The sequence below is a fragment of the Xyrauchen texanus genome, chromosome 3 (assembly GCF_025860055.1).
Source record: "Xyrauchen texanus isolate HMW12.3.18 chromosome 3, RBS_HiC_50CHRs, whole genome shotgun sequence".
Classification (NCBI taxonomy): Eukaryota; Metazoa; Chordata; class Actinopteri; order Cypriniformes; family Catostomidae; genus Xyrauchen; species Xyrauchen texanus.
In genome coordinates, this window is record NC_068278.1 from 51,552,025 (window position 1) to 51,563,195 (window position 11,171).

Consider the following 11,171-nt stretch of genomic DNA (forward strand, 5'->3'; position numbering starts at 1 on the left):
ATTTATTTTACAAGTTCAGCACAGTCATTCTGTTATTTTTTATTTGAGTTACTTTTAGTCAGTGCCACGTTACAAGCTTCACGGACCTTCTAAAGGTGGTCTAGCATTTTCAAAAATGATTCATTCTCAACCAGGAAAAAAATAAAATAAATTCAGGACATTTCAGGACCTTCAAAACAGCGCAACATGCAGATATTCCATCTATCTAGAAGCTCAATGGCTCAAGGTGAATATATAATTTATGGCTTTTTAAAAGCAAAAACAAAAAGTGCATCCAACACAAAAAAAAGTTCAGTTCCAGTCTGTGATAATGCATTATTTGTCTAAAAAAAGTATTTCCCCTCCTTGTTACTTTGAACACTTATACTGCAGTTTCCAAGTCTACTTTTGCCCAGGTATTGTTCTGATTCTCAGTTCCCAGGCATGCCAGAGCTAATGCTGGGTCCACAGAGCTCATCCTTAAGTTCCACAAGGACATTTCTCCCTTCAATAAATATGGCAGTTTAGCTTTCCGTCTGCAGAAGCCACTTCAAAAGATGTGCCCAACCCAAAACTCGTGCTTCGTGAGTCTGGGACACAAAGGTATGTGTGTTTTTTTTCTGTATATTTTGAGGAAACCCAAGTGAGTGGCGGCTCTGTCATTATCTAGGTCCATAGTCGTAATTAGTCGACGCGCTTGTCGCAGAGTACATGTTGGCTGTGGTGGGGTTCATGTGGGGGTGGTATCCGTGGCTTCTAATGCTCGGTGAGGGGTACGGAGACGGCCTGGTTTTGGCTCCCAGATAATGTTCATAGGTGGTGGGGTACTTGTATGGATGGTGGTGCAGGGTGTCTGGTGGTTGGGGGTGTCCATCGAGGCGCAGTTCGTGGGGTGGGGTGCGGTGGCCAGCTGTGAGGGGCACAGCGTGTAGTCCACCAAGGACAGGAAGCGCAGGGCTGAGAACTCGGGACATCAGCTGGTGAGCTGGGTCAGAATGGAGGGTAGTGCTGCTGGGGTCACGGTCATATTCTCGTCTACTGTCCTCTGTTTTCAGGAGAAAAAAATGACTGTTAGGACAAAATAGTTTTAGGTGTAAGTTGTTAAACAATATTATTACATGGTTATAATCAGGTATATGTGATTATAGAAGTGTTTTTCAAACTGCTGATTAGAGACCTGTTTGTGCATAGACACACATTAACAGTTGAATGGCTCTCTACAAATTATGTACAGTAGGTGGCCAAACAATGAGTTAGAGACCTTTGAGTTGAACTCGAATGGAAAAGCAGTGCAATTTAGTTAGTTTGTCAAATGAGATGTGTTGTGGTTGATTGGCAGGTCAAGTCATAAATGTCCTGCCAAAGAGGCAAATTCTCACAGGAAATCATTTTACACTGAGCGCAGGACTGAAAAAAAACCTCTGTGTAGAGATTTCAGTCCGAGCATGTCCTCCAGGCATGCAGCTGTTCAAACCTTTGTGTATTGAAATTTGCAGTGCTCAACCAGACAAATGTAAATGTTTTGCCCACTGGAACGTAGATGCAGAGAAATCAAACAGACTTGATAAATTACTTGACTAAAAATCCTAACTGCCTTTATTTGAGCCTTTTGTAAGTTCTAGTGGATTGGCCTTTGTGCTATAACCACAGATGAATACAGTCTTGTGTTTATGTACAGTATATTAGTGTATGTTCCTGAACTAACTATATTATCAGTAATGAGTTTGAATGCATATTCAAACCCATCTCATGAAAAGTCGTAAGAATAGTACAAGATGGCGAAATCCTACTTGGACAAAGCGTAGACCAAAGCTTCCCTTGTCTTGTTATAAAGCCCAGTATTTACAATCTTCCATGGTACACAAAACGTATTTCAATGCAATTGTTAACCTAACTGAATAAATTGTAAAACCTTACCCAGACCCTAAAAATTATGATTTTCCTCAATTAAAATGCCCTGTTGTGTACCGTGGAAAAAAGAGAAGTTTCCAGGTTTTGAACGTACATTTGTGAGATTTTTTTTTTCTTCCTTATTTTAACCACCTAACCCAAACCCTATACCTAAACCTAACCATAAAGTTGAACCCCTTAACATGATTGTAATGCCCACCAGCCATTTGTTTACTAAGTAGGTAATGAAATATCCTGGTTTTTACCCTTTATTTCCGAATTAATATGAATTTTCTTAACAATATAGCTCTAAAGCTATTTGAATGCATATGTTGTTTTTGTGCTAAATTAGAGTTTGTTAACTGTGATTCATGTACAGACCTTTCTCTGAGCCGTTCAGCTGTGGGGGAGTGGACATGGGGTTCCTGGTTCGAGCAAACGCACTCATGATTTGTAAAGAGCCAGGCCTGTGATTCCGGGGCCTGAAAAGTAGGTGAAATAGAATTAGTGATGTGCATTCATATGCATAGTTTTGCAGTGTGTATGAATAAGAGCTTTGTCAAGCAGTATAGCAGAACATATCACATTTCAAACACAGTTATGCTTCATATTGAATGCACTTTTCTAGTTTGAATATTTAGCATTACATTTTGTAGGGCAATATAAATATAAATGGCACATACTTTATATTTCCATAAAATTTCCCCCCATAAAAAGTATGTAGCAAAAACACAGAAGCAAATTGAAAAACTCACCAGTCCTCTGGATCACAGTCCCTGAAACCCTTGGCAAATGGATTGCTGGCGATTTTCAGTTGTGTTATCTGAGAAAGAGTGAAAATCACATGTTACTTGGGTTGCCAAATGATTTATTGACCTCCAATATTTTTTCATTTATTCTTATTCAGACAATGAAATTGTTTATACAGGTAATCATCTCTCAAAGTCCATTCCAGAGTGTGTGTTATTATAAGGCTTTTTAAAATGGTAAACTAATTTTTCTGCGATGTTACGCTCCAATTAATAGCATATACAGCAACTTTAATGAATGTGAGCTATTCGTGAAATAGCGTAGACTCTTGAAGATTGTATTTATGTTAACATGCTTAAACACTTATTTCTAGACAGATTGAAAGCTATTTATGTTAAATATCAAGGTGCGCCGTTGGCTGTGGAAAAGTGCTGGATGAAGATATGTGTGCGTGATTTTCCGGAATGAGTTGAAAAACAAATGTAAAGCCTGCGGTGAGAGTTGGAGATCAAGAGGTCAAACTGATAGAAGACAGAGCAGGAAAGACTGAGGAAAAAAGAAGAAAAACAATGGACAGCTGTGCGGGAGCATCAGTTTGACACCACAGTCTTTATTCAGCACTCAACTCTTCTAAAATTCAAGTGTATTTTTTAAAAATGTATTATATTCACAAATATGTTTTGCTTTTTATGCATAAAATGACTAGAGCCCTGTTAAATATAAGCGATTAAAAAAAATAGCTCTTGCCACCGGGGGTGGGGGGGGGGTGGCACCAGGGGGCAGTGCCCCCTCAGTCAAACCACTGTGCCCCCTCTTTAAAAATGTATTTGATTTTGAACCAATTTGTATTATTTAGTTATTATCTTTTAAATGCGTTTTACTTTTTTGCAAGACAAAATATTCAACTAAATTGTAAAATAAATTAAATAAAGCAATTTTTGAACAATTCAGGTGGAAGGTGAGTTAAGCTGTCTGGCCAATTGAGTGCTCTCAAACTTCTTAATGAGAAATGTTTTTTCTGCCATGTAATTCAGTCAGAGCTCAGAGGCTCAAAGTCTAAAAGAAGGGAAATGGATTTAAGAAATGTTACCTATAAGGTAAAGATGAATGAATTATGTAAATGATGTAGTTAAAAAGTGCATGCATAAGTGGAGAGCTGTGGCCCTCAAGACAAGAGATTTAACACCAGCATTCAGTTGTTCTAATTGTGAGTTCATTTGCTTAATTTTTTTTTATGAATATAAGTTAATTTGTCTTAAACGTTATTTAGGTTGATAAATGGATAGATGGGTGACACATAATTTTCAGCAATGTTAAATCTTATGGTAAATTGCCATATCTGTGCCCCCATCGAAATTTCTTGCATTGGAAATTAAATGTAAAAAGTAATGAAAAGTGGTAATTTATTTAAGATAAGTCATAAAAGTTGCATAAATGTTCTTACATTTTAAAAAAGTCTTGTTCAAGTCAGTTCTAAAACTATAACTATCCCATAATACCCTATCTTGACTTTGGGCTTACTCTGTGATTTTGATATGCGGTAACGGCGGTGAATCTGGTCTCCTCAAAAACAAAAGTCTTGTAATTTTCCTCGGCGTATTTCTCACTGTCTTTCCGAGGATCTACGTATACCACGTGAAATCTGGGCTGGTATCTGTGCATTGAATTCAGGATTATCTGCAATAGGAAAAGAGTTTCACATGATTAAATAAATCAGTGTAGAACACATTGACAGTGCTCCGTATGATGTCATTATAAATGACTATTATCACATAAAATAAAAAACAAATAACCTATCTTTGTTTTCATAATTGAAGGGATATGTTAAAGATGTTTAAAAGTAATACTGTTCAAGCTAAATGAAAAAAATATATATAATAATAAATAAACCAGATGTCCATCCAGTTTAAAAAAAAATGTAACCCAGGGTGGAAAATAACTGGTGGACATTAACATGGTTTGTGAATGATATCTAGCAAACATATTTATATTTCTGTTAACAAATATATTGAAATGTTAAAATTAAAATAATTTCCCATATATGTTCCCATTACAGGGTGGACATGTTATGCTTGACCACATATAAAACCACAAAATAAAGGAAAATTAAAAGAAATGAGTTTCAAACTTCAAATAAATCTAAATAATTTTGCTGAATAGCTGATGTCCAACTCCAGTGTGTGTAATGTCATTTCATAACATGTATCTTCAATTAAAGGTCATAGAATCGTGACATAAGAGTGTGGACAATAAATCAAGGGACACAAACCCTGATATTTGACGTGCAGCTCGGGACATAAGGAACTGATACCGTACAATAGTTGACAATGATTTCAATTATTTAAAATTGAACTGTGTGTCACGTTATAAATTGTAATCGGGTTGCAATATATATATATATATATATATATATATATATATATATATATATATATATATATATATATATATATATATATATTTCACATTTTTTAATTTGTAATATTTACTAATTTACATTAATACTAATCAGGGATATCTTAATTGTTTTATATTTTTATGTACAAATGTTATTCTTTTAAAGTAAAAATAATCTATTCAACGACAATAAGCAAACGAATAAAGGTTCTAACGACCATGAATCATGAATTAATTCGTTATTAATAATTAATCATTACAAGTTTTCCGTGTTCATTTGTAACTACGCGTTAAATAATGACCATATATTTAACTTCTGAAATTGTAGACATACAGCAAAAGTAAACCGAGTGTAAATGTCGAACTATTGCCACTGCTATATCATTATATACATGAATAACGCCATTAAATACTACATTTAAAAAATGCATTCTTGTCACAGAAATAATGTAGCCTATAGATATTTACTCGCATTCTTCCACTGGTGCTTTTCTCTAATAAATATGAAAGATGACAACACCTCAATATTCAAAAACGTAGGCCTACAATAAGACCGGCAAATAACACCTACGTGTCCATTGTCGTCCAGCAGATTGTTGGTCAGTTTTAGTTTATCGAAGGAAACGATCTGTTTCATCCACTGCGCTCCTTTGGCAGGTGAGTCGGGGTGGTAGTGCACTCTACCTGGAGTCGCTGGATCAGCTTTTCCAGCTACTAGCCACGATGAACTGTGGAAGGCATACCTTTAACATAGGGAAGAGAATGGAAAATGACCTCAGTGCGCCACCTGGAAAGGGACACATTTGTGGTTTGCTGCTCTGAAACACGCTATTCTTTAAACCATAATGCATTATTGCACGATTCAATTATATTAATATTTGAATGTGCATGAATTGAACTGATTTGTTCTTCATAATGTTTTTTAAATAAACGATTCATGAAGGTTACTATATAAACACTATAGGCCCTACTATAAATAGCTACTATTGTAGTGCATAGTGGGACTATGCCATACCTGTATCGTTTATCATCCACTGGTAAGAAATCCATCAGGAGCATGTAATCTGCCATTGGGTCCATTCCAAATATTTTGACTTGAAACGTAGGAAACATTCGCCTGGAGAATGCAGATAGAATCCGTTTGGTTATTGATATTAAGGTTTTGCATTTATGAATGGAAGTTTCTCTTCATGCAATCAAGATACTGAAAATCACAAATTTTTTGGTGCAAATCTTGCTGATGTTCATGCATTCTTGTTTTGACTTCATATTGATATGAAATAAGCCTTCCGTAATACCATTTTTCCATTTAGGCCCACTGTTACGCGCAGGAACTATCTCCAGCACACTTCTTCATACCCACTATGAAACATCTCTTACACACACGCAGATAAGGCTACACACAACCGTGCATGCATTTGTCGCTTAAGCAGCACAAACATACAAGGACGAATTTGTTTTCAAAAGCGGATTGACAAATGCATTACTATGAAACCGTAGTAAGCCTATTTAAATACAGAGATACCTTCTAAAGCTTAGGCAGACCACATGTTGCATACCAGTGAAAGTGATACTGGAATCATTGTTCAGTGAACGTGAGTGTCTTTTCAGGGTGCCAGTTGTGGGTAGGTGAAGCTAAAGTAGCTTTTAAAGAGCCTTCCCTAGATCCAAAGTAGCGAGCACCATTGGAATGATAGATGACCTTGCGCGCGCACACGCACGCACACACACGGGCAAGCGGACAACCAGCAAAAAATATATCACTATGTATTTTTGTAATATCTGTGCTATTTAAATATCCTGTTCTCTGTTTCTGCCACATCTGCACCATTTAGCCTCGAGTATGCTTTAAATAGGCCGTGATTTTGAAAGTGTCATGAATTAACCTTACTAATACATTATTTTAAATGATTATATCCACAAATAAATAGGCTATATAGCAGTTACAGTGTATCTGTGCAAGTGCTAAGCAGCAACTAACTCCATTAAAGTATGCCATCTCTCAAATAAATGTATTGTAGAATGCAGAATTACTTTGTTGTCATTGTTCAGAGTGCAAGTACGAAGCCAGTGAAATACAGTTAGCATCTGACAAGTGCAAATTGGCACTGAAGTATGTTGTGGTTTGCCTTTGAATAAAATAATTTTCCAGTGCAGCTAACTATCTAGCATGCTGATATAGAGGTCCAGACTAGTGTCTTTTTCCTTTTCCTTTTTCGTCTTAACTATAGTAACATAACCAATAAATACCTTGCCTGTTTTGCTGACCTTCAAACACGCTACAGATCTGAAATAAATTGTATTGTAGGTGTCACAAAAGTTATGCTTTATTTCGAAAAATGTATGACGTAACCTCTTCAGGCCTGCAGCAATCTCCTACTACTGCATGATAATTAGTATGGGTAGAGTCGCTTGTAAAATCGTGAAAGAAAAATTATAATTCAGTGCAAATGTTTAGGCCATGAGTAACTGTGGAACAAATTAGAAAATAATAGAATAAATAGGTGGGGAGGCTTTAAGAAACTGTACTTTTATGTGCAACATCTGTCTGAAGGCTGTTATAATATTAACGGACAGATTAGTGTTCCTGCGATGTTCGGCTGCCTACTGGAAGAAACACCCCAATTTGCTCAAACAATCTTTGAGTTTTAGTAGGCCACAGCAGCTGCAGCAAATTAACACTAAACTAAATGAACGGTCCATATAGGGGTTTATTGACCTCACTGTCAGCATTTACGCAGATGCAATGCTTTTAAATAAGGGTTAATGACTTAAAAGTAGTGTTCCAGTTTGCCTTTTCCAGTGTGATTTTAACTGTAAAAAAAAAAAAAAAAAAACTATAATGTAACATTACATGTTCCTTGAGCATTATACAATGCTCCTTTCTGGCTGAGGCCTGGTCATATATCCAAATGTGTATGTGCTCGCGCCTGCATTTTGATTATTATCTTAGTCTTATAGTATATGATGCATGCATTTAATCATGGTCTGTTCTACCAGAAGAAATGGTAAACCAAAGCGTTCGACATTCACCTGAATAAACAGAAGGGCTGTAGAAATAAGCCACCACAGCTATGCAATTGCAATTGAATGGTGAGCAAAACATGTTTTAACGTTATCTCGTGCTATCTGCATATCCTGTCTTATCACTGAGTAAATACACACAATGAGCTATTTACACTCAATTGTAAATTCTCATTATTGTTCCAAGCTATTGAACGGACAATAATATGATACATGTATCTTCCCCTGTACAAGTGCGTATGAACGGCTTTGCTTATAGCTTCACGCAAGATTTTTTGGAGTGACGCTTCATAATAACTTTGATTAATAATTCACTAACAAACTTTACTCTATAATGTTTAACAGGTCAGTAATACATGTACATTAATACATGCATATGCATAGGCCTATATATGAATCAACGTTGCATTATATTTCTAACTATATTTCAATGTAGGCTACATTAATGATCTGTTAAGCATTATATATGTGTTTATGTTATTAATAAAGTGGTTGTAAAGTGTTACCTTTTTGTAATTAAAGAAGACAACTAAATGTCAGCGCATTTAAAGTTTAGTATAGAAGCCTGTCAACTCACCTCCCAGCTTTTGTGACAATCATTTCAGTTCCAAGTTGATTAAATTCATCCCAAAGCGCCTTCATTTCCAACTGTACATTAATATTGGCCACTTTAGGGTTCTTTTTCACCAGCGTTTTATTTGGCGTTGAGCTTGATGACGACGAGGAACAGTTGGATGTCCCGGTGTCTCCCTGCGTCGGGGCCTGTGCTGGGTTGGGTCCGGAATAGTTGTAGCCGTGCTGGGCTGCCGGGCACGGTTCGAACTGGCTTTCATGATGGCTGTACGGATCCCCGGGGGAAGGAGAAAGATGGTAATTCCCGGGCGTATTGAGACTGCTCAGGCTGCTGGTCGTGAAGGCTGCAACATCGCAAAAATGGGACAGCTGCGTCAGCCACGGGCTTGATATTGCTGAAATCATTCCAAAAATTGGATTTACAATTTGCGCTGCACTCGAGTTCAAAGCAAAAACGTAAAAGTTAATGCAATGGTTTCGCCTATGGTTAACAAACAGAAAGTAATTGTACGATGTCCCCAAGAGATTAAACGATGTTCCTCGCCTTTATGGGAAATTCGGTGTATCCAAGAACTTTACGAACGATGGTCTCCTAGGTTAACACATTGGGCGTAGCTTACTTAAAATGAAACCCCCGCTCAAGAAATGTCTTCTTATTCGCTGAATCTGTAAAAAAGCCGCTTTTCCAAACTATTTTAGTACGTTTAAATTGATTACCGATTATCACAAACGCATGCGTATACGCGCTCCGTTGTTTTATAAGGGTTGCGTGCTGAACTGTTTCAGGCGGTCTCTCTCCTGCACCACTGCTGTATGCTAAACTGAAATCCAGACTTCTCTCTTATCTCTCGCATAGGGCCTCCCCTTTGCGATAAAACCGGTTCTTATTTCTATTTAGATAATGAACTGCAGGTAATGTGCCTTTCCTCGCCTTGGGACGAGACTGATTGACAGAGAAGTGCGCCCCTTATAATGGGCTTTCCGGCACCCATTTACTTTTGGCTAAGTGTATCGCCCACATCACCCTCCTCTAACAATAGACTGGTTAGCTGGCACAGCGGAGAGTAAACTTTTTTTTTTATTTGCAAAGCAAACACCCGCGCAACAAGGACAAACAAAACAACGAATGTCGCGTGATGTTCATTGGATAAGCGAAGACACAACTCTTCGGTGTGCTTTAATTTATTTCCTATTATTCACAGATTTGCGGTCAGTTTTAGGCTATCTGTGACACTGCTCTGTTGACAGACTCGTGGTTTTGTAGCTACACTTGGTTTGGAGGTGGAATCAGAGTTGTTTTTGACTTTTCTGAGACTTCTTCTATCACGCGCGAATTTTAAGTTATAGAGTTATTATTTTATTCTGCAAGTTTCTGTTATCTGTGGACCATGCAATGGCTATTTTATACGTGCATGTAACATTGAAGGTGTAATATGCAACTTTGAACAAACTGTGTGCTTTAAGGCAATTTCTACACATTAATGTGCGGGGAAAAAACAACAACAACAACACAGCTTTTAATTTATTGTTGCATGCTGTGGTGAATATGTTTGTAGTCAAATATTGAAATGCACGTGTCTCTGATGTGGCATTAACCGAAATTGCAGTACGCGTCAAGTTAAACAAATTGCGCGAGCCCGACAAATTACAAGGTTGTTGTCAAGATCGTGCCCGTACCTTCCATCTCCCGCGTGACAGTGCTGTAATGCATTTTAAAGGATCCGGAGCAGTTTTGTGCCACTTGCTTTTCCAGGCCAATGCCGTGTTTGTCAAATGTTGCGTTTCCTGCTTGCTCCCTCGCTGAAATCAGAGAAGCAATACTGAAAGCATTTGCCTTTGGAGAAAGGGGACTACTGTCGTCCATAAGCGAGAAACCGAGTCAAGGAACGACGTTTCACCCTGTACTCCCCCTTCCGAGCTATTCCATGTCGAGAATACAGACAGTTTAAACAATAACTCGAAGTTGCATTCGTTGGGAATGGGCCTTTTGGCGATGTTAGTGAACTCCACTGTTTTCAAAACAAACTATTCCCACGGAATTTGGCAAGGCATGGTCGGCTTCATATGCTCCAATTAAAAAGATCTGCTCGTACACGTCCAGCCGTGTTAAAACATCGTTCTTCCACTAAAAAAAACTTTTCTACAGACGCGTTGCCTGGCTGATGTCATTAGAGCTCGCTGGAGAAGAGCTACTGCGGGAAAGAATGTCAGAACACACGAGCTCCACGCCTCCCGTGCACGGCTTGGAGAAAAAAGTGTGCACGATCTCCGTGATGTTTTATTTGAATAGGACCTTGACAATCACGGAACCAAATTTGAATTCATGGGCAAGAAAAAAAAAAAAAAAAAAAAAAAAAAGAAAAACGTCACGAGGATGTCCGGCTTCAAAGTGCTGCAGTTTTATAGCAAATTATATATTGTGCAGAGTATGCAATGGAAAACATTGCATACTCTGAATGTGCAATGAACTGCAGATACTCTGAACTACTCAGTAAATTAATCCAGCTTTAGTTCATGGGTAGGCTACAGTAACTAGCCAATTAGTTATTCTTACATAT

General features: G+C 37.6%; 1 protein-coding gene across 3 annotated transcripts; it reads right to left on the reverse strand.

The window, feature by feature from the left end:
* tbx1 (T-box transcription factor 1) lies at positions 1 to 10,907 on the reverse strand. 3 transcript variants are annotated; one of them, XM_052093317.1, is made up of 8 exons: positions 10,291 to 10,907; positions 8,618 to 8,957; positions 6,032 to 6,133; positions 5,588 to 5,759; positions 4,141 to 4,296; positions 2,625 to 2,692; positions 2,251 to 2,351; positions 1 to 1,024 (listed from the first exon to the last, which is right to left on the reverse strand). In XM_052093317.1, the coding sequence occupies exons 1-8, from the start codon at positions 10,475 to 10,477 to the stop codon at positions 642 to 644; spliced, it is 1,509 nt and encodes a 502-aa protein (XP_051949277.1). In that variant the 5' UTR covers positions 10,478 to 10,907; the 3' UTR covers positions 1 to 641. The 3 variants fall into 3 exon arrangements, with proteins under 3 accessions (XP_051949277.1, XP_051949270.1, XP_051949285.1); XM_052093310.1 differs by having other exon boundaries at positions 8,618 to 9,008; XM_052093325.1 differs by lacking the exon at positions 10,291 to 10,907 and having other exon boundaries at positions 8,618 to 10,260.
* Positions 10,908 to 11,171: the final 264 nt, after the last annotated feature.

Coding starts and splice junctions, on each gene's coding strand:
- tbx1 (XM_052093310.1), bottom strand. CDS start 10,477: ATGGACGACAGTAGTCCCCTTTCTCCAAAGGCAAATGCTTTCAGTATT. Junction 5,760..6,031: donor GTGGATGATAAACGATACAG/GTATGGCATAGT, acceptor CCTATGTTAAAG/GTATGCCTTCCACAGTTCAT. Junction 1,025..2,250: donor GCTGAACGGCTCAGAGAAAG/GTCTGTACATGA, acceptor TCCTGAAAACAG/AGGACAGTAGACGAGAATAT.